This window comes from Sturnus vulgaris, chromosome 6, assembly GCF_052056855.1.
Source record: "Sturnus vulgaris isolate bStuVul1 chromosome 6, bStuVul1.hap1, whole genome shotgun sequence".
NCBI classification, from domain to species: domain Eukaryota; kingdom Metazoa; phylum Chordata; class Aves; order Passeriformes; family Sturnidae; genus Sturnus; species Sturnus vulgaris.
Genome location: NC_142248.1, coordinates 47,212,610 through 47,237,097, shown reverse-complemented (window position 1 = coordinate 47,237,097; position 24,488 = coordinate 47,212,610). Strand labels below are relative to the sequence as shown.

General features: G+C 45.2%; 1 protein-coding gene across 1 annotated transcript in view; it reads right to left on the bottom strand.

The window, feature by feature from the left end:
- The window catches only part of MDGA2 (MAM domain containing glycosylphosphatidylinositol anchor 2), a 191,026-nt gene that overhangs the window by 12,019 nt on the left and 154,519 nt on the right, over positions 1–24,488 (bottom strand). Inside the window, exons 10-13 of the mRNA XM_088166465.1 lie at positions 21,302–21,450; positions 11,957–12,134; positions 9,091–9,111; positions 2,852–3,007 (exon numbers count right to left, since the gene is read on the bottom strand). Of these exons, the coding sequence (XP_088022591.1) occupies positions 2,852–3,007; positions 9,091–9,111; positions 11,957–12,134; positions 21,302–21,450 (504 nt within the window). The remainder of the gene's footprint in view (positions 1–2,851; positions 3,008–9,090; positions 9,112–11,956; positions 12,135–21,301; positions 21,451–24,488) is intronic.

Sequence of the window (24,488 nt, the reverse complement as noted above, 5' to 3'; positions counted from 1 at the left end):
GTGAAAATCTGGAAAAACCCAAAGGGAAATCGTTGGGATAGGGAGTTCAACACCTGTGAAAACCTGGGAAAATCCAAGGGGAAATCATTGGGATGAGGCCTTCAACACCTCTAAAAACCTGGAAAAATCCAAGGGGAAATAATTGGGATGGGGACTTCAACACCTGTGAAAACCTGGGAAAAATCCAAGGGGAAATCGTTGGGATGAGGCCTTCAACACCTCTAAAAACCTGGGAAAATCCAAGGGGAAATCGTTGGGTTTGGGGAGTTCAACATCTGTAAAAACCTGGGAAAATCCAAGGGGAAATCGTTGGGATGGGGAGTTCAACATGTGTGAAAACCTGGAAAAATCCAAAGGGAAATAATTGGGATGAGACACTCAACACCTGTAAAAACCTGGAAAAATCTGAAGGGAAACCATGGATGTTTTCAACATCCAGGAATTCTCAATGTACATGTAAAAATCTGTAAAATCCAAGGGAAATCATTGAGATGAGGCCTTCAACACCTGTGAAAACCTGTGAAAATCCAAGGGGAAATCATTGGGATGAGGCCTTCAACATCCAGGAATTCTCGTACATGTAAAAACCTGGGAAAATCCAAGGGGAAATCGTTGGGATAGGGAGTTCAACATCTGTGAAATCCTGGGAAAATCCAAGTGGAAATCATTGAGATGAGGCCTTCAACACCTGTAAAAATCTGGAGAAATCCAAGGGGAAATCATTGGGATGGGGAGTTCAACATCTGAGAAATCCTGGGAAAATCCCAAGAGAAATAATTGGGATGGGGATTTCAACACCTGTGAAAATCTGGAAAAATCCAAATGGAAATCATTGGGATGAGGAGTTCAACACCACTGAGAACCTGGAAAAATCCAAGGGGAAATTCTTGGGATGAGGCCTTCAACACCTGTGAAAACCTGGGAAAATCCAAGGGGAAATTCTTGGGATGAGGCCCTCAACACCTGTAAAAAGCTGGGAAAATCCAGGGGGAAATCATTGGGATGAGGTTTTCAACATCCAGGATGTTTTAATGGACATGTAAAAATCTGGAGAAATCCAAGGGAAATCATTGGGATGAGACCTTCAACACCTGTAAAAACTTTGGAAAATCCAAAGGGAAATTCTTGGGATGAGGCCCTCAACACCTGTGAAAACCTGGACAAATCCAAAGGGAAATCATGGGGCTGAGACCCACAACATCCAAGATGTCTCAATGTACACTGAAAAACCTGGGAAAATCCAAAGAGAAATCCTTGGGATGAGGCCACAGACACCTGGGACATCTCAATGTACAGGTAAAAACCTGGAAAATCCAAGGGGAAATCCTTGGGATTGGGTCCTCATCACCCAGCACAGACAAATGCAGGAACACCTTGGAATTATCAAACATCCTGAGAAAGTTTTCCCTTCCATCCCCTACCGTGTCATTCCTGGGACTCATTTTTCCCCTGCATGAAGCCCCTGGGTTTCCAAAGCCCTGTTTTCCATGAAAATGAAAATCCAGTGGGACAGTGCTGGAAAACATCTCCAAACTGGTGAAACTTTGTACAAAATCTGAGGAGGTTCAGCCTTCAATCCCGAGGGGGGAATTTGTCCCTGGAAACATGATTTGTAAAATAAAGGGAAAACATGATGGAAACCTTTCAAGGAATATTTTCAATATCCCAAACAAGACAACATCCATTTATTCCATTTCTGGAAGTGCCAGCCACACAGATATTATTTAATTAATCCAACCAAATGAACGTGGTGCAGGGTGAATTTTTTTTCCCCCTTTGGAAGTGCACACAATAAAATAGCAGGAATTACTGCAGGTCTGGAGAAATTCAGCAAATCCCTGCTGCAGCCAGGAGCACACGTTAACAGGGGCAGCAGATTGAAAACTGCACGTTTGAACAATAGCCAGAGCAAAAATGGGGCAAAAACCACCTCGTTGTGATGGGCTGAGAGAGCCCGAGGGACAATTTAAACCACATAAAGCAGGAGAATATTTTAAGATGAGCCAGATTTCCCCACTAGAGTTTAATGTGAAGGGAATGGCTTTGAAAATGGCACAATAAAAACGGGACGAGGTGGGAATGGCACCGGCAGGGCTGTGCTTGGGACCTGTCACTGCTCAGCACGGGAAATTCCTTCTAAAAGTCCTTGAAGGGTCTTGGTCTGAACTCAGAGCCCCTTCCAAGCCTAAAGGGGCTCCAGGAGAGCTGGAGAGGGACTGGGGACAAGGGATGGAGGGACAGGACACAGGGAATGGCTCCCAGTGCCAGAGGGCAGGGATGGATGGGATGTTGGGAATTGGGAATTCCTGGCTGGGCTGGAATTCCCAGATTTGCTGTGGCTGCCCCTGGATCCCTGGCAGTGCCCAAGGCCAGGTTGGACATTGGGACAGTGGGAGGTGTCCCTGGGATGGGATTTGAGGTCTCTCCCAACCCAAACCATTCCATGATTTTGTGATTCCATGGATATAACTCTCCCTGCTTTTCTTTATCTTCTCCTTTCCTTACTGGAACAACCAGTCAGGGCTGGAACAAGAAACCAGAGAGGGCCAGGACACAGGGAATGGCTTTTAGATGGAAAAGGGGAGATTTGGGTGGGATGTTGGGAATTGAGATTTCCTGGCTGGGCTGGAATTCCCAGATTTGCTGTGGCTGCCCCTGGATCCCTGGCAGCGCCCAAGGCCAGGTTGGACATTGGGACAGTGGGAGGTGTCCCTGCCATGGCAGGGCTGGGATGGGATGAACTCAAATCCTTTCCTGTCCCAATCAACCCGGGATTCCATGAGCAGGAAAAGGCTGATCTGGCTGTCCTGGGCAGTTCCCTGACCCCAAACCCCTCCGTGCTGGGTCTCACCCTCCTTGGAGCCGCTGCGGTCGGCGTTGGGCCCCGTGTTGGGCGTGTATTTCGTGTCCCTCGTGGCAGTGCTTTGCTTTGTCCAGTCAAAATTGTCTGTGTCGTCTTGAGTGAAAAGGCAAATGTTCCCATCCTCAAAGCCACAGTGGAACTCTCCTGCCAGAACAAACAAGAGGAATTCAGCAGCCAAATTTTCCATCCCAATCCTTATTTTTCCAATTCCTTGCCAGTTAGCCGCAGGTTTTTTTTTTTTTAGTAGCGAGCTCAACCAAAAAAAACCAAACCAACAACAAACAAACAAACAAACAAAAAAACAAACCAAAAAAACCCCCAAAAAACCCCAAAAAACCAACCAACAACTACAAAAAACCAGGGCCATCAATTTGTGCTGGTGAGGTCGAAATTATATTTCAATCTTTTTATAGAGTTCTCCCTCACATACTCAGATTTATACAGTGGGTTTTAGAGGTGTTGTCTCTTTTTGGATATCTAAAAAGCTGGGAAGAACAGGCAGCACATCCATAAAAAATGAAATATGGGGGGAAAAGAAGTGGGAAATGGATTAATGTGGTTTAGGAATGAGAGACAGTAACTTTTTAAATTGTGAACATTATCTTCACATGGCATCTCCTAAATGTTCCTTCATTTCAATAGGGATGGAAAAGGAAGAACTGGATAAAATCAGGGAAAGGAGCTTTCTGGGCTAGACATGAAGGAAATCTCTAAAAATCAGGACATTGCAGCACATGGAGGGGTATCAGGAAGGGAATTGAGTCCCCATCACAAGATTATCATAACAAATTCCTGGCAGGAATATCTGAATCCATATGGGAAGGAGAGGGATCCTGGACACACCTCCTGGATTTTCACTGAGATTTCTGGGGTGTGTTTGAAGGAACTGGTAAAAGGTCTAAAGAAGAAAAATTGCCAAGACCCCCAAAGAAGATTCCTGGGATCCTCTCCTGCATGGAATTGTGAGAGCCCAGTGATCCCAGAGATCTGCCCTGCTGGGTGATGATGGGATGAGAAATTCCTCCTGGAATTTAACATCCAAAACAAAACCCAGCTGGGAGGTTCAGTTCTCTCAGAGCACAACGAGGCCCCGTGGAGTAAAACATGCAAAAGCTGAATTTCACTGCAAGAACAATTCCTGCTGAGTTTACTCTTCCTGCAAAGTCCATTGATTTATCTGAGGGAAGCAGGAAATCTCCCTTCTCCAGGGAGAAGGCAGCAGCCTGCACTCAGTGCCAGCTTGGATTTATATTCACTGGTAGGAAGGAGAAACTCCAACCCTGGGTGCCAGGGGATTGCTCCTCCCTGTTAAACGGAGAAGGTGGATAAATGTTTGCAGGTTTGGGCTTTTGGGGAGCTCTAAATCCACTCAAGCCACTGGAGCTTCCCTGTTAATCAGTGAGGAGAGAGGGACCTGGAGCTTAGTGCTGCAACACTCAGGAGATGCTGCAGGCTCAGAAATGAGCTTGGGAAATTCACTTCAAACCACAGGATCCACTCGGAGTGATTTCCAAATATATTCCTGGTTCTCCTCCTGCCTTTCCAAAGAAAAACACGAGGCCAAAAGGGTCCAGGGAGGATCAGGGAGGAGGTCGGGGGGGGATCCTGCTCCTCTGCTCAGCCCTGGGCACACCTGGAGTGCTCTGGGATCAGCAGGGACAGGATCGGGGCCAGAGGAGGGATGTGAGGATGAGGAAGGGCTGGAGCATCTCCAGGAAAGGCTGAGGGAGCTGGGGCTGCTCAGCCTGGAGAGGAGCCCCGGCTGAGAGGGGCCCTGGCTGTCCCTGTCTGTCTGTCCCTGGGTGTCCCTGGCTGTCTGTCCCTGTCTGTCTGTCCCTGTCTGTCCCTGGCTGTCCCTGTGCTCAGGCAGGGGCTGATCCCAGGAATTCCCTGGCACAGGAGCAGAACTCCTGCCCTGAGCAGAGCCCAGAGAGGGGCTGGAGTCTCCTCGCTGGGATATTCCAGAGCCAATGGACACAATCCTGTGCCCTGAGCTCTGGGATGGCCCTGCTGGAGCAGGGAGGTGACACCAGTGACCCTCTGGGGTCCCTTCCAGCCTGTCCCTGCTGGGATTCCGGGATTCCAGAAGTGTCAGTATAAAACACAATCCTATAAAAGCAGGTTATCACGGGAATGCCGTTCCCAGAAAGCTCCTTGGCTCTCAGCACCTCGAGCAGACAGATTTGGTGTCCCAGGAAATCCATCACCATCCCCAGATCCTGCAGGAGAATCCATTCCCTAAAGCACAGCTCCTTCCCGGGCTGGCACGGCCGGGATGTGGGATCCTGGTTCTCCCAGGTGACCTCAGCACGATGGGAGCTGCTCTGGGGATTGGGAATTGGGAATTCCTGGCTGGGCTGGAATTCCCAGATTTGCTGTGGCTGCCCCTGGATCCCTGGCAGTGCCCAAGGCCAGGTTGGACATTGGGACAGTGGGAGGTGTCCCTGGGATGGGATTTGAGGTCTCTCCCAACCCAAACCATTCCATGATTTTGTGATTCCATGGATATAACTCTCCCTGCTTTTCTTTATCTTCTCCTTTCCTTACTGGAACAACCAGTCAGGGCTGGAACAAGAAACCAGAGAGGGCCAGGACACAGGGAATGGCTCCCAGTGCCAGAGGGCAGGGATGGATGGGATGTTGGGAATTGGGAATTCCTGGCTGGGCTGGAATTCCCAGATTTGCTGTGGCTGCCCCTGGATCCCTGGAATGTCCAAGGCCAGGTTGGACATTGGGACAGTGGGAGGTGTCCCTGCCATGGCAGGGGGGGATGGGATTCAGGTCCCACCAACCCAAACCAGTCCCTGATCCTTTGATGGTTCCACGATCACCCCCAAACCCTCCAGGAGAGAAAAGGAGCCCTCGACATCTCCCTCTTTATCCCAAAACTGGGAAGGGAATTCCAAGACTCTGCCAAAACCCTTGGGATACTCCAGGACTCAAACAAAATTTCCTGAACAAAGCACCAGCTGTGCCTCTCATCTCCAAAAATTCCTTTTGCACCACCTGAGCTCCAGATTCTCTGGGTTTACCCCACACTTTGTGGATTTTGTTTCCACCTCCGCTTTTGCATTTTCCTGCAGCACAGAAGTTGCTGCTTCTACACAAAGGGATGAGATTCAAAGGCAAAATGTAAGTGAAGGAGAAAAGTTTTGATTCCCAGATCCAGTCCTGGAGCAAAATGAACAAAAGAAAAAATTTTCAGCCATTCAGCACTTTCTGCACTGCCCCTCCAGTGCCTTAAAAGCTGCATCAACTTCTTGTGCCCTCAGAGCTTCATTAAGAAATTCCACATCAGCAGAACAAAAGATTTTTTTCCCTCAGGTGAAGAAAAAAAAAAAAAAAAGTTCAGACCAGATGGGGGAAAAAAAAAAAAAAAGAGTCAAAGTTTGCCATTTATTTAATAGTCAAACATTGATTTCATGTGGAATACCTTGGAAAAGGTTAGTGCTAAATGTTCTTGGCACTGAACACTCCTTAAAAAATGACAGGAGAAGAAAAATGGGGAAAAGCTCCTCAGGCTTTGCTCCATACTTTTGTAGGAGCATCTCAATAGATCTGGATTTGTTAATTGAGGAGCAGGGGGAACAAGCAGCTCTTCCATAGGTGCTCCAGCCGTGGCCCTAACGATGGTGCTAATTAACATTAATGAGAGTGGTGGTTTTTGTCAGGGCACATGAAGTGGATTCAGGTCATTAATAATTTCCTTGCCAATTAAGGCAAAAGCTGAGGCTGCTCTGGAGGTGAGACCCTTCATTGTAGCATGGATTTGTCATTTATTCCCATAAAATCCAGGCTGGATGTGACTCCTGAACGTTATTATTCAGGGCTGATCTCTAATTGTGCAAATGGATGGAAAATGTTTCTGGTTTCCATTAAATGGTTTCTGTTAGGTGGTAAAAAATGAAGTGGAGATGTGAGTTGAAATCTTTTGATGCTTCTTGATTGAATATCCCAGAGATGGCATCAAAAGGCAGGATTTAGGGAATGGGATCATGCCAGAAGTGAAGCTGGAAGAGCATGACTTCAGTTTCCAGTCAGGAATCTTGTCCTGCTTGGATACAGCTCCTCCTTTTTGTTCACACAGCTTAAATAAAACCAGAAATCGGCCCAACAGGTTTAGGAACAGCAGGGATTTTGTAAGAAGCACAGACAAGGTAAGTGGGGAAGGGGTTGGAGCACCAGGAGAGGCTGAGGGAGCTGGGAAGGGGAATGGAGAATTCCTGAGGGAGCTGGGAAGGGGAATGGAGAATTCCTGAGGGAGCTGGGAAGGGAATGGAGAATTCCTGAGGGAGCTGGGAAGGGAATGGAGAATTCCTGAGGGAGCTGGGAAGGGAATGGAGAATTCCTGAGGGGGCTGGGAAGGGAATGGAGAATTCCTGAGGGAGCTGGGAAGGGAATGGAGAATTCCTGAGGGAGCTGGGAAGGGGCTCAGCCTGGAGAAAAGGAGGCTCAGGGGGGCCCTTGTGGCTCTGCACAACTCCCTGCCAGGAGGGGACAGCCGGGGGGATTTGGGATCTGCTCCCAGGGAACAGGGACAGGAGGAGAGGGAACGGCCTCAGGCTGGGCCAGGAGAAGTTGAAATTGGATTTTATGGAAAATTCCTTCATGGAAAGGGTGGTCAGGCCTTGGAGGTGCCCAGGGAGGTTTGGAGGGCCCATCCCTGGGGGGTTCCATGGCACCTGGGGCCATGGGGCAGGGGTGGCCTTAGGGAATGGAGTGGGATGCAGACTGGGATTTCTTTCCTACCAAGGGATTCCACTCAAAAAATCTTCAGGGAAAAGAAGCAAAGCAGAATTCTACCATGGCTTTGGCCACCTGAAAGGAGTGACCCTGGGGACTCTGCAACTTTGGTGGAAAAAACTTTCCCATCCCTGCCTTGAGCCAACACATTCCTTATTCCCATTTGGATGCCACCCACATTCCATCGTGATCCTACAAGACTTTTGGAAAATTAGTTTGAGATCTTTCAATCCTAGAGGAGCGTGAAGCACTTGGGATTGCATTTTTTTTTTTCTTCCCACCAGAGCCTAGATTTAATATATTAATTAGCAAGAGTTTAATTCCCTGCTCGTTAGACTCCATGTGAGAAGTTCTTGCAGCTCCTGGGAGCTTTGAGCTAAGCCCTGCTTAATTATTAACGTGTTGGACAAGATCTTGTGCAAATAAGTTTAAAATTTACACAAAAGCTTAAAGTTGAGTCTGAGGGAATGGAGCAGAGCCTGCTCCTGCAGCAGGAAAAATGGGAGACTGGACCTCATTCCTTAGGTGGGAATAATTGTGGGACTAAAACCAAGGATTTGTTGTGACAGAAAAGATGGATTTGTTGAGGATTGGGAGAACAGGATGGAGTAGGGAGATGTGGGACTGTGGGAACAGGGAGGGTTTTACTGGGATGTGCCAAAGCTCCATCCCAGTCTCCTGCCTGGAGGTTTGCAGGGATTTGGTGCCCATGGAAAAGTGGAAGGACAAAGTGGGACTGAAGCCATTTCCAGCCTGGGACATCCCCGTGCCTGATCACGTCAGAGTTTGCATTTCCTGAGGAGCTGTGTCCCAAAAATTTGGGGAGAACCGAGACCCGCTTGGGGTCTCCAAATTTCTCTGTGCAATGAATCCGTGATTCCTGGATCTCTGTGGGGAACAACTTCCTTCCTTTTGGTTTTAATCTGCCCTAAAAAAAGCCTGGAAATAACTCAAGAACCACAAGGAAAGCTCTGGGAAGACCTTAGAGAACCTTCCAGAGCATGAAGAGGCTCCAGGAGAGCTGGAGAGAGGGACTGGGGACAAGGGATGGAGGGACAGGACACAGGGAATGGCTTGGAGATGAAGGAGGGGAGATTTGGGTGGGATCTTGGGAATTGGGAATTCCTGGCTGGGCTGGAATTCCCAGAGTGGATCCCTGGAATGTCCAAGGCCAGTGGGAGGTGTCCCTGCCCTTCCATGGTTTCCCCAACACCTCCCCAGCTGCTCCACCACAGCTGGATCTTAATTTCAGCCCATGAATATTTTCCTTTGGATGAACTGTCGGGGGCAGTGAGGAAGAGGAGCTGGAGCTGGGATTTTCCTTCCTTTATCCTTGTTGGAACAAGAGGAATCCCAAATGGCACCTCCCATGGGCTGCAGCTGGAGGTGAAACACTTCAGACTGATTTTTGAACTCTGAGGGACAAACAATGCAAGGGCTGTTCCTTCATGAAAGATAAAATATTAAATATTTTCAATACTTACGGAGATGTGGATTCACCGGAGCTGGAAAACAGAGGGAAAATAAAATCAATGCAAAGAAAAAAAAATTCCAATTCATCAATATGCAGATTATCCTAAATTTCTCCTCGCTGAATATTGAAATTCATCTACTTCACACTTCAAGAGAAGAGAAGAAATCCAAACCTCCACAATGTCCTAAGCATGGGAATGGCATCCCAGGTTAATGCAGAGGAATCTGTGCAATGCTAAAACCTGGGAATGGCATTGAAGGAGGGAATATTCTTTGTGGCTCGATTTGCAGGAGAAATTTGAGGATGGGTGATTTAGGAAAAGGCTCTTCTGCCACATGTGGGAAGCAGAAAGAGGCAAAGCTCGGGGCTGGAATTGAATTTCATTCACAGAAAATTCAAAATTTAATGTTATCTCCAATTAATGGGGACATCTGGCAATGCCAGAGCATCACCCCAAGTTTTCCTGCTGCCCTTCCTTGCTTTAATCCCAACCTAAGATCCATCAAAATCCTAAATTCAGCCTGGAGTTGCCAAACCAGCTCTAAATTAGCTCCACTTTATCTGAAACACGAGCAGCGATTTACTCCAGTGTCATCTCCCTGAGAAACCCGATTTTTACATCTTTTACCTGCAAATTACCTCTGATTCTCCAAAAAAACCTCAATTTTATGGGATCCCTGAGTGATTGAACCTGGAATTAGCTGCAATTGCTGGCAGCTGCATTGACTGAGGCTTGATTTGTGACTAAATGCAGGGGTTTGGATGGAAAATCTCATCAGGTGTCACCTCGAGTCACACGGTTTGGATTGTTCCCAGCAGAGCAAAACCAACACTTTGTGTCACACCGAGCCACAAAGGCAGACAAGAAAATGAAGGTGGTTAAGCTGAATTTATCCAGATTCATAAGCTTGGGGAAAAAAAACAAAAATCAAAACAACCAGGAAAAAAAAAACCCCAAATAACCAGGAAAAAAAAGCCCAAAACAACCAGGAAAAAAAAGCCTCAAACAACCAGGAAAAAAAATCCCAACAAAACAACCAGGAAAAAAAAACAAAACAACCAGGGAAAAACCCGAAAACAGCCAGGAAAAAAAACCAAACCCAAAACAACCAGAAAAAAAAAACCCAAAACAACCAGGAAAAAAAAAACCCAAAACAGCCAGGAAAAAAAAAAATCCCAAAACAACCAGGAAAAAAAATCCCAAAACAACCAGGGAAAAAAAAACAAAACAACCAGGAAAAAAAAAATCCCAAAACAACCAGGAAAAATCCCCAAAACAACCAGGAAAAAACCCCAAACTCCCACTTTTGGAGCAGCACAGCTGCAGGACAATGTGTGGTGGTTGCTGTGTGCACATCACAAAGGATGAATTCAGCAGAAAGGGAAATTCATGGATAATTGAGGCCCTAAATTCCTAAATTTCTGCCTGAAATGGCCCCTTTTAGAGTGACCCTGCAGGGAGGGAATTTTTACTGCTGGAAGATTTCAGGAAGAGCACAAAATGTTGGGAATGGTTGAGTTTAGGACAGATATTCCTCAATTTTCCTGCTGTTCCCTCAGCAAGGAGAATAAAACCTGTAGGAATTTCATCTTGGTGCCGGAATTTGATCTTTTTTGGACAAGAAAATCGGTTGAATGTTTTGTCCCAATGTTTTTAAGTCCAACTGCGTGGATGTGGTGACAGTGACATTTCCCACAGATCCTGGCTGTCCCCCCCCTTTAAAAAAAAAAACAGGGGGATTTGTTCCCTAAGGATAACAGAATATATGGCAAAGGAATTCTTTCTTTTTCCCTGGGAGGGTGGAGAGGGGTTGGATTATCCCAGATTTGCTGTGGCTGCCCCTGGATCCCTGGAATTGTCCAAGGCCAGGTTGGACGTTGGGACAGTGGGAGGTGTCCCTGCCCTTGGGTGGGATTGAAGGTTTTTCCAACCCAAATCGTTCCAGGATGATTCCATGGCCTGCTCCTGCTCCTTTGAAAAGAATATTCCAAAAGTGGTGGGTGAGGGAGAAAAGGGCTGGCACTGCTCAGAACTGAACACACAGAGCCACACCCACATCCCAAATCCCACTGAACAGCCTGACACGTCCCCAGTTTAAAAAAAAAAAAAAAAAAGAGGATTCTGGGAGAAAAATGTAAAAAAAATCCTCTTAATTCTTTTAAAAAATAATTTTCTTTTCTGGGTATTGTGATTATTTCATGTAGTGGTTTTGGTTTGCCAAGTTGAGTTCAACATACAACTTCTACCTAGAACAATAAAAACCACTAAATTAAACAGAAGGAAAAAATTTCTTACACTAACCTCCACCCTCAGACATTTCACCATAATTACAGCAGAAGTTTTTACTCTTGTTCCATTTAATCTTATTATTTAATATGTGCTCTGCCCTTTATTTCTCCTAATTAATCTTATCTCACAGCTTTTATCCATCACCCACATTCTCCACCAGAAGATGTGGTGGTTTCAGTTCAGAGCTGGGTGGAAACACCAAATTCATGTAGTGGTTTTGGTTTGCCAAGCTGAGATTTCCTGGGTTTGTTCATTTTTAAAACTCGTGTTCACAGAGGCGTGTTCAGCTTTCTCAGTGGTTTAACAAAAAATCAATCACTGATTGGTTTTGGTCAGACACAGAAGGAATTCTGGATCTCTGGGATGTTTTTGCTGATTGGGATTTTCAGCTTGGACATTTCCCTTTATCCCAGCTCCTCCCAGAAAAATCATTTCCATGGGTGGCTCCTTCCCTCCTCGCCAAACCCCAAACGTCCCAAACCGGCACGCGCCCTCACGACGTTATCCCAGGATTGGGAACAACCCCGACATCCTGGGTGACCCAGAAGATTCCCAGCCCACTTTTCCCAGGATTTGGGGTCCTTACCGCTGTATTTGATGACCCTGATGGTGGAGTCTCCCTCCCCGAAGCGCGTGATGGGCGTCAGGCGCACCTCGTACGCCTCGGGCTTGATGAGCTCCGTCAGGTTGTAGGTGATCAGTTCTCCCTTCTGGATGTTCCCGTTCACTGTGATCTCCTGCTCCCACCAGCGCTGCTGGCCGGCCTGGAACCCCAAAAAAAAAAACCAAAAAAAACCCCAAAAGGTCGGAGGTTTTTGTGCTGCACAGAAACGGAAACGTTCCCAAGGCGAATATCCCGTTCACCGCAGCAGAGCGCCGTCTTTTATACGCTCTGCACAGTTTACACTTTCTTCACTGGCTGCAATTAGTCAACAATTAATTGTTGACTAATCGATTGATAATTAGTCAATCACTGGTGGGAAAACCCGCCTCCATCTCTGTTTTCCACGAGATTTTTCCGACAATACTTTTCTGACAAGATTTTTCCAACAATACTTTTCCCCGCTCAGGTTTTCTTCTTGCTTTTCTTCTTCTCCTCTTTTTGGTCTCCAAACCAACAGCCTTGGTCAGAGAATATTTCCCCAAAAACAAACCCCACTCACTCACCCTCCCTAACCCACAGACCAGACTATCATTTTGGGATTTGGGTTCACCTTAGAGAGCAGAGCAGACCTGGGAAACCTCCAAAATTCCCAACGAATCGACAAGGAATGCAACGAGGGATTCAACAAAAAATGGATTTGCTGAACTAGCCCACCACGGAACATTTCTGTAATAAAATGTGCTTAAAACTGTCAAAATCGGAAAGATCTTTAGTTTGCCTTTCAAATTTGTTGTCCAGCCTGGAATCCAAAGGATTCAAAGATCAGATTTTTTTGGGATTTGTCCTCATTTGAAAAAGCAAAGCTGACCTGGGCAACCTCCAAAATTCCAAAAGAATTAGAGGTGCAACAAGGAATGAACTTGAATTCTCCCACCATGGAATATTTCTGTCACAAACCCCACCAAAAATTGGGAATATTTCCTCCAGAAGACCGATGGCCCTTGGATGTGTTTTGGGGCAGGAAAAGTGGGGAGTTCCCCCAATTCCTGAGGATTTGGGATGCTCAGCAGGCAGGGATTACAGCCAAGGACCAAGGGCCAGTTTGTGGTGATAAAGTTTTTAAAAATAAATAGAATTAAGCCTTTTAAGCCACGTTTTATGTCACTATGTCAATGATATCTGTGAGCACTGTAGGGCAAAAATTAAAAATATTCCCTATTCCACCTCATCTTTGGCTAAGGAAGCACAGAAACAGAGATTTCCCAAAGATTTTCAATAATTAACAAGGAAAATTTGCAATTAGCCAACCCAGATATGAATTTCTATCAAATTCAGCTTCTGCTTTGAATCCTTACCCTTCTCTCCAGAATAAAATCTCCATTATTTTCTCCTTTGGAAAGGAAAACAATTGAATTTTTCCTTTCAGGATTATCCCTCCAAAGCCAGGGTTGGATATTGATATTTCTCCATAGGAAGCAACACAGATTTTGATTTTTTTCCCCCCTCACAATCAACACCAGCTCTGGTCTAATCCTTATTTTTCACCATGGAAACCAGAGGGAAAAAAAAAAATCCAAAACAACAGAAAATTGTCGTTGTGTTAGATGGAAAACAACTCTGGTTTTCCAGTTCTGATGTGGGATAAATAAATGTATAAATATATAAAAATAAATATATTAATATATAAGCATACAAATACACAAATGAACATTTAAATATAAAAATATATAAATTATACATATATAAATAAAACATATAGAAAATAAATATCTAAATATATAAATGAAGAAATATATCAATATAAAATATATAAATAGTAAATGCATAGGTAATAAATATATGAATATATTGATATGAATAAAGGAATTCAGTATCTCCCACACCCAACTTTGGTTTTCCCACTTGGAAAACCAACCCAGCATTGGAAATGGAGCCATAATTCCAGGATAACCTGGGCTGAAAAATATGGAAATAATTGAAAATAAATGGAGCCCAGGACACCCTAAAAATAGGATTTAATGAAACTCCCAACTCCACTTCCCAAAATTCCCTGTGCAGCCCATCCCTAACATTGAGCCTGTGCTTTTTTACCATGAAAAATCCAAGATTGAGGCTTCCAAGAGAAAATCCACGAGAAACAACCACAAACCACAACCCTGCACCTCAATTCCTGTGTCCCGAGCTGGAATATCCATAAGAACCAGGTTTGGTTGGAAAAGGAATTTTTGAAGGGGAAAAAAAAAAAAATCTCATAATCAAAGCCTTTTTTCCTCACAAAGATAAAGATAAAACTCAGGTGGGGAATTGACTTTGGCCAAACTGGAATTATGATTTTCCAACAGCGAGGAATTGATTTTGGCCAAGCTGGAATAACAATTTTCCAGTGGTTTGGGAATATTTATGAAGCTCTGAGGAAAAATGGGAGCAGTTCCTGGAGCTTTTATTTGCATTATCCTGTAATTAATTAAGCAGAGAATATCCATGCTCAGGCAATTGGAGCACAGGAGGTTTCTCTGGGACAGGACTCCTTCTTTTCCTTGGAAAATTCTGGAATCTTTGTTAATAAAGGACAGAGAAAAGCAAAAGTGGGCTGTAAATAGATCAGATTTTTATTCCAGAAGGTTGGAACCAGCCTGGTGCTGCCAATAAAAGGAGGTTTGTTCCATGGCTTTTGTTGGAAAACTCTGCTCTCTTAAATCCTTGGAATTTTGGATTTCCTGAGGAGTCAATCCTCTGGGATGATAAAAGATTGATTCCTTGTGTTCTGAGATATATTCATTAAAAAAAAAAAAACAAAACAGCTCCTCACTCCATTGTTCATGGCCCATGGATTCCCAGCACAAATTCCTTTATTGCCTCCACTAGCTGGACAAGAATCTCTTTAATTAATGACAGCGTTAATTGGTGACAAAATAATTAATGACAAAGTCAATTAATCCATTGGATACTCCATAACAAAACTGTGGTGCTGTTTAAAGTCATTTCTTTGCCATTTATAACCACACAGATTGATTTTCCTTAAAAAAATAGGAGATTTCTTTGGAAGTTTTTTTTGTCTAGAATTGAGCTGTTCAGCTCAGGGACACACATTCCATTTGCACATCACAAAGAGAAAATCCCTGGGGAGTGCTTGTGTTATTCCTGCTTCCCTTTCCTAATTCTGACTGGAATATAATCAGAATTATATATCCAGGTGAGGATATGAAATCGAGGAGTGGTTCCTGTGTCATCTTCATTCCCAAGAACGGATTTGGAATGACTCGGAGGCAAAGGTCTGGGATTTGTAAAGGGTGTTCTGTTCCTGATGGCACGGAATCATGGAATATCCTGAATATTGGCAATATTGGGAAGGGATCCCAAGGATCATCCAGTCCAGCCCCTGGCCCTGCACAGACCCCCCCCAAAATCCCACCCTGGTGTCCAAACCCTCCTGGAGCTCTGGAATTCCCTGGGGAGTTGTTCCAGTGCTTATTCCACCCTCTGGGGGAGGAACCTTTCCTAAAATCCACCCCAAACCTTCCCTGGCTCGTGTCCCTGTCCCAGGGAACTGAAATCAGAGGCCTCCCCTCAGCCTCCTCCTCTCCAGCTGCACAATCCCAGCGCCCTCAGCTGCCCCTCACACAATTCCCCTCATTTCCCCTCATTTTAATTAATATTTTCACAATCAGCAGAACCCCAGTTCCTGACGTGTCTCTCCCTGCTCTCCTGCAGAGGCTCTTCCCGGCTCCTGTGGATCCAACTGGGACCAGCAGCTCAAACCCAGCCCGGACTGGGCAGGTCAGGCTTGGGACAAACTGATCCAAAATATCCTGAGAGGAGTCGGGCTCTGCTCCCAGGGAACAGCAACAGGACAGGAGGAGATCCAGATGTGCCAAGGGAGGTTTAGGATGGATTGCAGGGAAAAGTTTCTCTCCCAAAGGAAATCCAGATGTGCCAAGGGAGGTTTAGGATGGATTGCAGGGAAAAGTTCCTCCCCCAGAGGAAATCCAGATGTGCCAGGGGAGGTTTAGGATGGATTTCAGGGAAAAATTTCTCTCCCAAAGGAAATCCAGATGTGCCAAGGGAGGTTTAGGATGGATTTCAGGGAAAGGTTCTTCCCCCAGAGGGTGGGATAAGCACTGGAACAGCTCCCCAGGGAATGGTGACATTCCCGAGGCTGCCAGAGCTCCAGGGAAGTTTGGACACCAGGGATGCTCAGGGTGGATTTTTGGAGGGTCTGTGCAGGGCCCGAGGCTGGGCTGGATGATCTTTGGGATCCCTCCAGTTCAGGATATTCCACGATTCCCTGATTTGGCAGTTGCATGATAAATCTCTTTCCCTGCTTTTTCTGCTTTAAAGCCCATTTAACAGTGGGCACAATCCTTCCCAATTAAACCATTCCTAATCCAGGAGAACAATCCTGGGCATGTAATTGCCTTTCTCCTTGCAGGATTAGATCAACAATCCCCCTGGATCTGCTCCTCCCATTCATTTTTATTATTTCATTATTTTATAACGTTTATCATGTGTAATTGGCTGTCTGTGATACATACATTTAAAAAAATTCTTTCTCCCCTTTTATTTTCAAAACTAAAATTCCCCAAATTTTAAGGAATAAGGAATGTGGAATCCAAGGATGCAGATTGATTTTTTTTTTTTTTACAGATGCATTTTTTTATGGGCTACAAATGGACAGCTGAGTGATTCAGGTGGCAGGAACAGGCGGTGCTGAGCCAGGTTTATTGTCTGAGATGTGAAGGTGGAAGGGATGGGAACACTTCAGGGAAAGCTGGGCTGAGGAAACCACGGAGCCAACCATGAAATCCTCCTGAAATGTGGAAAGCAGCTCCGGGATTGGAGGTGGGGTGGGAAATGGGCACGGAGAGAGGGATCCTTCCCATCAGAGTGAAATCAAACTGCAGCACCGAGATCTGCTAAAAGCTGGAGAATTGGGATAGGAAGCGCTCTGCCTCCTGGATTGCCATCCCAAGGGATGAAAATAAACCATCCTGGAAGTTCTGGGTTAGGACACTTGGGTCTGTTTGGGAAATAAATGGGAATTTGGGGGATTGCAGAGCTGGGGGGAGGGGAGGGGATGTTGTTTCCTTGCTTGGAACAACTTCAAACCCAGGGACAGAGAGAGGGATTTTGGATAAAGGCCTGGAGTGCCAGGACAAGGGGAATGGCTTCAAACTGTGAGAAAGTAGGGATGGATGGGATGTTGGGAATTGGGAATTCCTGGCTGGGCTGGAATTCCCAGATTTGCTGTGGCTGCCCCTGGATCCCTGGCAGTGCCCAAGGCCAGGTTGGACATTGGGACAGTGGGAGGTGTCCCTGCCATGGCAGGGCTGGGATGAGATGGAATTTGGGCTTCCAAGCCACAACATTTTGGGATTCTGGGATTCTTTAATCAGCAAGGCAATAAATGCATCCTTACTCCCTTTATCCACAGCCATTTATCCAGGGCTATGGGATCTGTGCTGTGGCACTGACACAAAATTCCTGTCCTCTTTTTCCTTTCCCTGTTTCCTTCCCAGAAACCCTTTCCCAGGATATTTGACTCCACCTGCCCCTGCTCAGCGCTGAGTGAGAGCAGAAATTAAAAATAAAAAAAAAAAAAAAGGGAGACCAGGAGGAAGCGCCAGAGCCCGGGGCTGTTTGAAGAGATTCCCATTCCCAACCCACGGACCCCGCAGCCTCCCGGGGCTGGGAATAAAAGCAAGGAGGGAGCTTGAATTTTTTATGGAACAAGCTGGAACAAGCTGCTCTGTGGCTTACAAGGACCGGCTGAATTTTGATGACTCCTTCCCAGCAGAGCTGTTCCTTTTTTTAGGTCACGGTGGCCGCGGGGCCGTGGCTGTCACCCGCTGTCACCTGCTGGGAGAAGCCACCAGGGATTTTGGAGCTGCACATCCTTCCTGGCTGCTCTGGAAAACTCTCCCTGCTTCCATTTGCTTTTATTCTGCTGGCTGGAAATATCAGGAAATATTCCTTTTAGGTGGCCACAGTTCTCTCCTGGATTCTTTTCCTCTCCTGGGGGAACATTCCCAGCTCTGCCAGCCTTTCCCCACAGGAATTCCAACTGCCAGCTCTGAACTCCTTAAGATAAAATTTTTATTTTCAGCATGATCCATCAATATTCCCCTGATCCATCTGGAGTTTAGAACCGGTTTTAAGTCGCCAGGGATAGACCTGGCCCAGATCTCACCTTGCTGTTTGCAAAGGCAGCCTCAGAGCTGTGAGGAATCAGCCCTGAAAAGTGGAAATTGGGAATCGCAACCATTCCTGCTCTAATTTAATTTCCCAAAGCCGAGAACATCAATAAAAAATCGTGTCCCTGCATGTCACAATCTCTTTGGATTTATGGCCAAACTCTCCCTCCTTAATTCCACAAAAAAAACCCAAAAAAACAAAGCTCCTCTAGATTTCCAAAATCAATGCATGCAGGGAAATCTTTGGGACAGAAAATATTCCCTTGGAGGAGAAAGATGAAAATCCTTGATGGGAAAAACGTGAGGAATATTCCAATAAAAATGTGGAGTTCCAACTCTCTCTCTTCCCTCACTGCATTAATTGCTAAAAATCAAATTTTTGTGACTGGTTCTGAAGAAAACTTTCTATATTTTTTCACGTCCCAGAGCAAATCCAATGGATTTGCTGGAAATTCCCAGCTCACAAACATCTTCCCCTTGGGAGCAGATGTGATTCCCAGGATCCTGAGAGAAGGAATCTGCAGAATTCCTGCTCTTCAGGTGGGGGTTGAAATAAATCCAATTTATTGGGTTTATTCATTATTATGGTGCTCCAATAAATCCATTTCTCCTGGGGGATTTCAGTTCCCATTTCCCTATGTTTCCACAGGCAGAAAAGTGGCAATTCCTTAATTTTATGATTCCTTTTCCATCCCCTCCTGGTTTCCCTAATTATTTTATCAAATAAGATTTCTAACATTAGCTGTGATTTTTTTTTTTTTTTTTTTTTTTTTTTTTTTTTTTTTTTTTTTTTTTTTTTTTTTGGAATTCTGCTTAACCAATGCCAGAGTTTTTCCCTGTGTCCTGAATCCCTCTCTGAGATAGAAATTTCTCTTAATTCCAGTGACAACAGAGAAGCAGGATGGGACAGGGATGTGTCCCCTGGCTCTGTGACCCAGCCTGGCTTAGTGGGATTTGGGAAGAAATTCCTGGCTGGGAAGGTGAGGAGAGGCTGGGATAGAATTCCTAAAGAAATGAGGCTTTGGAGAGGAAAAATTGGAATATTTGGATTAAGCTGGCACAGAGAAAGTCTGGTAATGACATGAAGAGATAATTAAAATGAAATGAAAATTTTAAAACCAGCTAAAATTCCTAACGCAATTAATTCCATTGGAAATTCCTTTCCTCCAGTGAATTCCTTCCAGAATTTCCTGATTTCTCCCTGGAAATCCCGGAGCTGAGCCCAGCAATGCCAGGAGTTACAGGAACTTAAATTAAACATCACAAATTCATCAGAAATTCCTTGGATTCAGGAAAATCCCAATTCCAGCCCTGCCCTGGGCGTGTCCCAGGAATTCCACGACTTCCAGGGAAGTGCCCGAGCACAAATCCCAAGAAATTAAATGATAAAATTAAAGATTTATTTTTCCAAAGTTCATCTCAAGCACAAATCCCAAAAAATAAAATGTTCAAATTAAGGATTTGGTTTTCCCAAGCACAAATCCCAAAAAATAAAATGCTAAAATTAAGGATTTGTTTTTCCAAAGTTCATCCTGAGCACAAATCCCAAAAAATAAAATTCTAATGTTGAGGATTTGTTTTTCCCAAGCTCATCCCAAACAAAAATCCCAATAAATTAAATGCTAAAATTAAGGATTTCTTTTTCCAAAGATCATCTCAAGCACAAATCCCAAAAAATAAAATTCTAACATTGAAGATTTGTTTTTCCAAGCACAAATCCCAATAAATTAAATGATAAAATGAAGGATTTGTTTTTCCAAAGCTCATCCCAGTGGGAAATCTGTGGGAAATCCCAAATTTCTTCCTGATATTTTCCAAAAGGTCCCTCTGCAAAATCCATTTGAATCCATCCCCTCGATGTCCCCACCCAAATTATTATTCCAGGTGCTGAAAATCCAAAGAAAGATTTTTGGGATTGATCTCTTGGGGGATGATTTGAAGGCAAAGCTCAGTGGGAGCTTCCAAAATTCCCAAAATTCCCAGAAAAAATCAGGTGGATGCTCCCAAGGAAGGAGGGGAATGGAGAAGGAAGAGCTGGGGAGGAGGATGGATTGTGGGAATGGACTGGAAAAAAAAAGAAAAGAAAAGAAAAGAAAACAAAAGAAAAGAAAAGAAAACAAAAGAAAAGATTAAATTAAAATGAAGTAAAATAAAATAAAGTAAAAAAAGGAAAATAAAAAAATCAAGTAAAATAAAAAATAAAATTGAATAAAGTAAAATGAAAAATAAGTCAAGTAAAATGGAATAAAAGAAAAAATAAAGATAGAATAAAATAAAATAATATGAAAATGAAAAAGTTAAATGAAATAAAATGAAGTAACATGAAATTAAATTAAATTAAAAATAAAATAAAATAAAATTAAATCAAATTATATGTAAAAAATGAAGTCAAATAAAATAACATCAAATGAAATAAAAAATAAATAATGTAACATAACAAAGTAAAATAAAAGAAAGTAACATGAAATGAAATTAAAAATAAAATGAAGTAAAATAAAATGAAGTAAAATAAAATGAAGTAAAATAAAATAAAGTAACATGAAATGAAATGAAATGAAATGAAATGAAATGAAATGAAATGAAATGACAGAATTCTCTCAAGGCCCAGCAGCCATCCCAGATCCCAGGAATCCCCACATCCCATCCCAGCTCCCGGGAATCCCCACATCCCATCCCAGATCCCGGGAAACTCCCCAGGCTGATCCCGGGAATCTTCACATCCCATCCAAGATCCCGGGAAACTCCCCAGGATGATCTCAGGAATCTTCACATCTCCTCCCAGATCCCGGGAATCTTCACATCCCATCCCAGATCCCAGGAGTCTCTCCAGGCTGATCCCGGGAATCCCCCAGGCTGATCCCAGGAACCCCCAGCCCATCCCAGACCCCGGGAATCTCCCCAGGCTGATCCCAGGAACCCCCCGGGCTGATCCCAGATCCCAGGAGTCTCTCCAGGCTGATCCCGGGAATCCCCCAGCCCATCCCAGACCCCGGGAACCCCCCGGGCTGATCCCGGGAACCCCCCGGGCTGATCCCGGGAACCCCCCAGGCTGATCCCGGGAATCCCCCAGGCTGATCCCGGGAATCCCCCAGGCTGATCCCGGGAACCCCCCAGGCCGTTCCCATCCCGCTCTCACCTGGCGGATTCCCAGGCGATATGCCAGGATCCGATCCACGGCGCTGGGATTCATCTGCGTCCACTGCAGGCTGTAGGAATAAACCCGCGGGCGGTTCTGCCACAGAGGGTTGTACGTGTCGTAATAGAACTCGGGGGCGTAGGCTTTTCCTGCGGGAAAACCACGGGATTAGGGACACTGGAAATCAGGGAATGGCCAGGCAGTCAGGGAGCAACTCAGCCAACCATCAGGAAAAGGATGGGATTAGGGAAACTGGAAATCAGGGAATAGCCAGGCAGTCAGGGAGTAACTCAGCCTGACAAGAATTCAACCATCCATCAGGAAAAGGATGGGATTAGGGAAACTGGAAATCAGGGAATGGCCAGGCAGCCTGTGAATAACTCAGCCAACCATTGGGAAAACGATGGAATTAGGGAAATTGGAAATCAGGGAATGGCCAGGCAGCCAGGGAGTAATTCAGCCAGACAAGAGTTCCCATCCATCAGGAAAAGGATGGAATTAGGGAAATCAGGGAATGGCCAGGCAGCCTGTGAATAATTCAGCCAGACAAGAATTCAGCCTTCCATCAGGAAAAGGATGGGATCAGGGAAACTGGAAATCAGGGAATAGCCAGGCAGTCAGGGAGTAACTCAGTCAGCCATTAGGAAAAGGATGGAAAACACATGGAAATCATTGGGAGATGACTTCAGCTGGGCATTCCCAGATCCAAGGTTCCAAGTGCAGCCAGCCCCTCATTCCTAAAATCCAAGGGTTGAGATCCAACTGCAGTCACTCCTCATTCCCAGGATCCAAGGGTTGAAATCCAACCCCTCATTCCTGGACTCAGGGGTTGAGACCCAACCCCACATTCCCAAAATCCAAGGGTTGAGATCCAACCCCTCATTCCTGGACTCAAGGGTTGAGATCCAACCCCTCATTCCCAGATCCAAAGGTTGAGATCCAGCCCCTGATTTCCAGGATCCAAAGGTTAAGCTCCAACTCCACCCATCCCTCTCCTGCTGTTTGGAGTGGTTTTGTTCACTATCTTCTTCCAGAACCACATTTTAGGATTATTTTCCTCCATCCACGTTTTTAAGGATTCATTGCTGTGCTTTGCCTTTATCATTAATTCCCTCCTCCAGGTGTGGGATGGAAGAGGAAAAATTCCTGGATCCAATGGCAAAGACAGGTTGGAATCTCTGCACTGCTGCCAAAACAGAGCCCCAAGCCCTCCTAAGCTACACCAGGAGATTCCAGGATGGGCACCAATGATGGGAAATGCCATCCCAGAGCTGGGAATAGGATTTGGATATTCCCAGTGGCTGCTGCTGCCTCCATCCCATCTTTCTCCTCCACATTCCCATGTGGAAAGGCTCTGGAGTTGTCCTGAAGGACCTGGAGAGGTGCCTGATCCTCCAGGGCATGGTTTAGGTGTGGTTTGGACAAGGCAGGACAAGGGAATGTCCCAGAGAATTGGGAAAATGAGGGGAGCACCAGCACAGCCAAGACTTCATCCTTCATAAATGTGGGAAAAACTAAGGATGATTTCCCAAAGTGAGGACAAAACATTCCAAAACATTCCTGAATCCACTAAATCTGGGTTCATGCTGACTTAAATCCATGGAGAGGCTTTGCCAAAGGATGGGGTGGATATTCCATCCCTGGAATTGTCCAAGGCCTGGAGCAACCAGATTTCATTTAAAATGTCCCTTCCCATGGCCTTTTCCAGCCAAACCATTCCATAATTCCAAGATCTTTCATGGAGCAGATCCATCCTTGTCCCATCCATAAGAAACGAGACAGGGGCAAACCCAATCCAGGGTGAGCTGTGCTCCATTTTGCCACTGAAAATACCCCAAAAAATCAGGGAAAACCCGGAAAATTAAATTATTTCCATGTTTTCTTCTCCTGGAAAGCTCCAAAAGATGCCTTTCATTAGAGAAAAACCAAAGCAGGAGAAGGATTTTCCACTTCCTGAAGTTTCTACTTTCATTTGTACTTCTGCAGGGATTTGGCAGCGGGAATAATTGGGAAAGGGCTGGAAAAACTCGGGAAAACACAGCCTGCCTGTCACATGGAATATGGGAGGGGTATGGATTCATTACTGCCCCACCTTAATTAGGATTTTAGGAGTTTGTGACAAACCAAACACAGAATTTAGGGATTTTCTGCTCAAAACTATCCCTGATCTAGGTGGAAATAGAGAGGGATGAGAAGCATTTCAAATTCCAAATTGGACAACTTCCATCAGCAGAAAAGCAGTGAGAAGAGGAAGGGAAAAAATGCCTTTTAAAAACCCCCTAAAATGCAAAGGAACAAAGGTAAAATCCCAGGAATAAACACCAACGTGGCACTTACTGAACCAGCTTTTGTCTCCAACCACGCTTTTCTTTTCCAAAGATTTAAAAAAAAAAAAAACCTTTTAGCCAAGATATTTTTTCCCAATTTCCTGGAGAAGGAGCACCTGCAATTAGCCCAGAGTGGAGGAACAAACAACAATATTCCAAGGGGAGGGAGCAAAGCAAAACCTCTGCTGGAAAAAAAAAAAAAAAAAGGGGCTGTAGTGGGAATAAAAAGGGAGCAGCGGTCGAGACGATTTGTTTTCCTCGTTCCTGAGAAGTGGGAATAATGGGAAAAGCTCATGCTGGATGCAAATTATCCTCTTCCCACTCCCAGTGCTGTTGGATATAATGGGATCTCTGGAGGGGGACTGAGAGGAGCCATAATGAGCCACTTGTCACAAGAGGGACACTTGAACAACACGGGCACCTTTGGGGGAATAATGAGGAGCCCTGAAGAGCTGCATTATCCCAAATCCCTGTGAAAACAACCCTGGCAATGGAGAGGCTGGAAATTCAACAGCACAACACTGAGAGCCTCCCTTGTAAAATTCGGGAAGCAGGGCTGGGCGTTTGGAGTGCAGGGAAAGCAGAGGTGGCTTCAGGAAGTGTCCCCAAATGTCCCTTGTCCCCAAAGCCCTTGGCTCTGGATCTTTGGGACAGGAGGGACCTGGAGCTCCTGGATATGATCCAGGGGAAGGATGAGAGGATGTTGGTTGTTGGTTTTCTCTGAGGTTTCTCCAGAGTTTTTAATGGAAGCAGAAGTTGGGTTGTGTCACTTGGAAGTTCAGCTCGTGGTGGGGAGCCTGGAATATTTGGGAATATTTGGATTTTGGGCTGGGAAGATCATTTTTAGCTGGGATGATGGG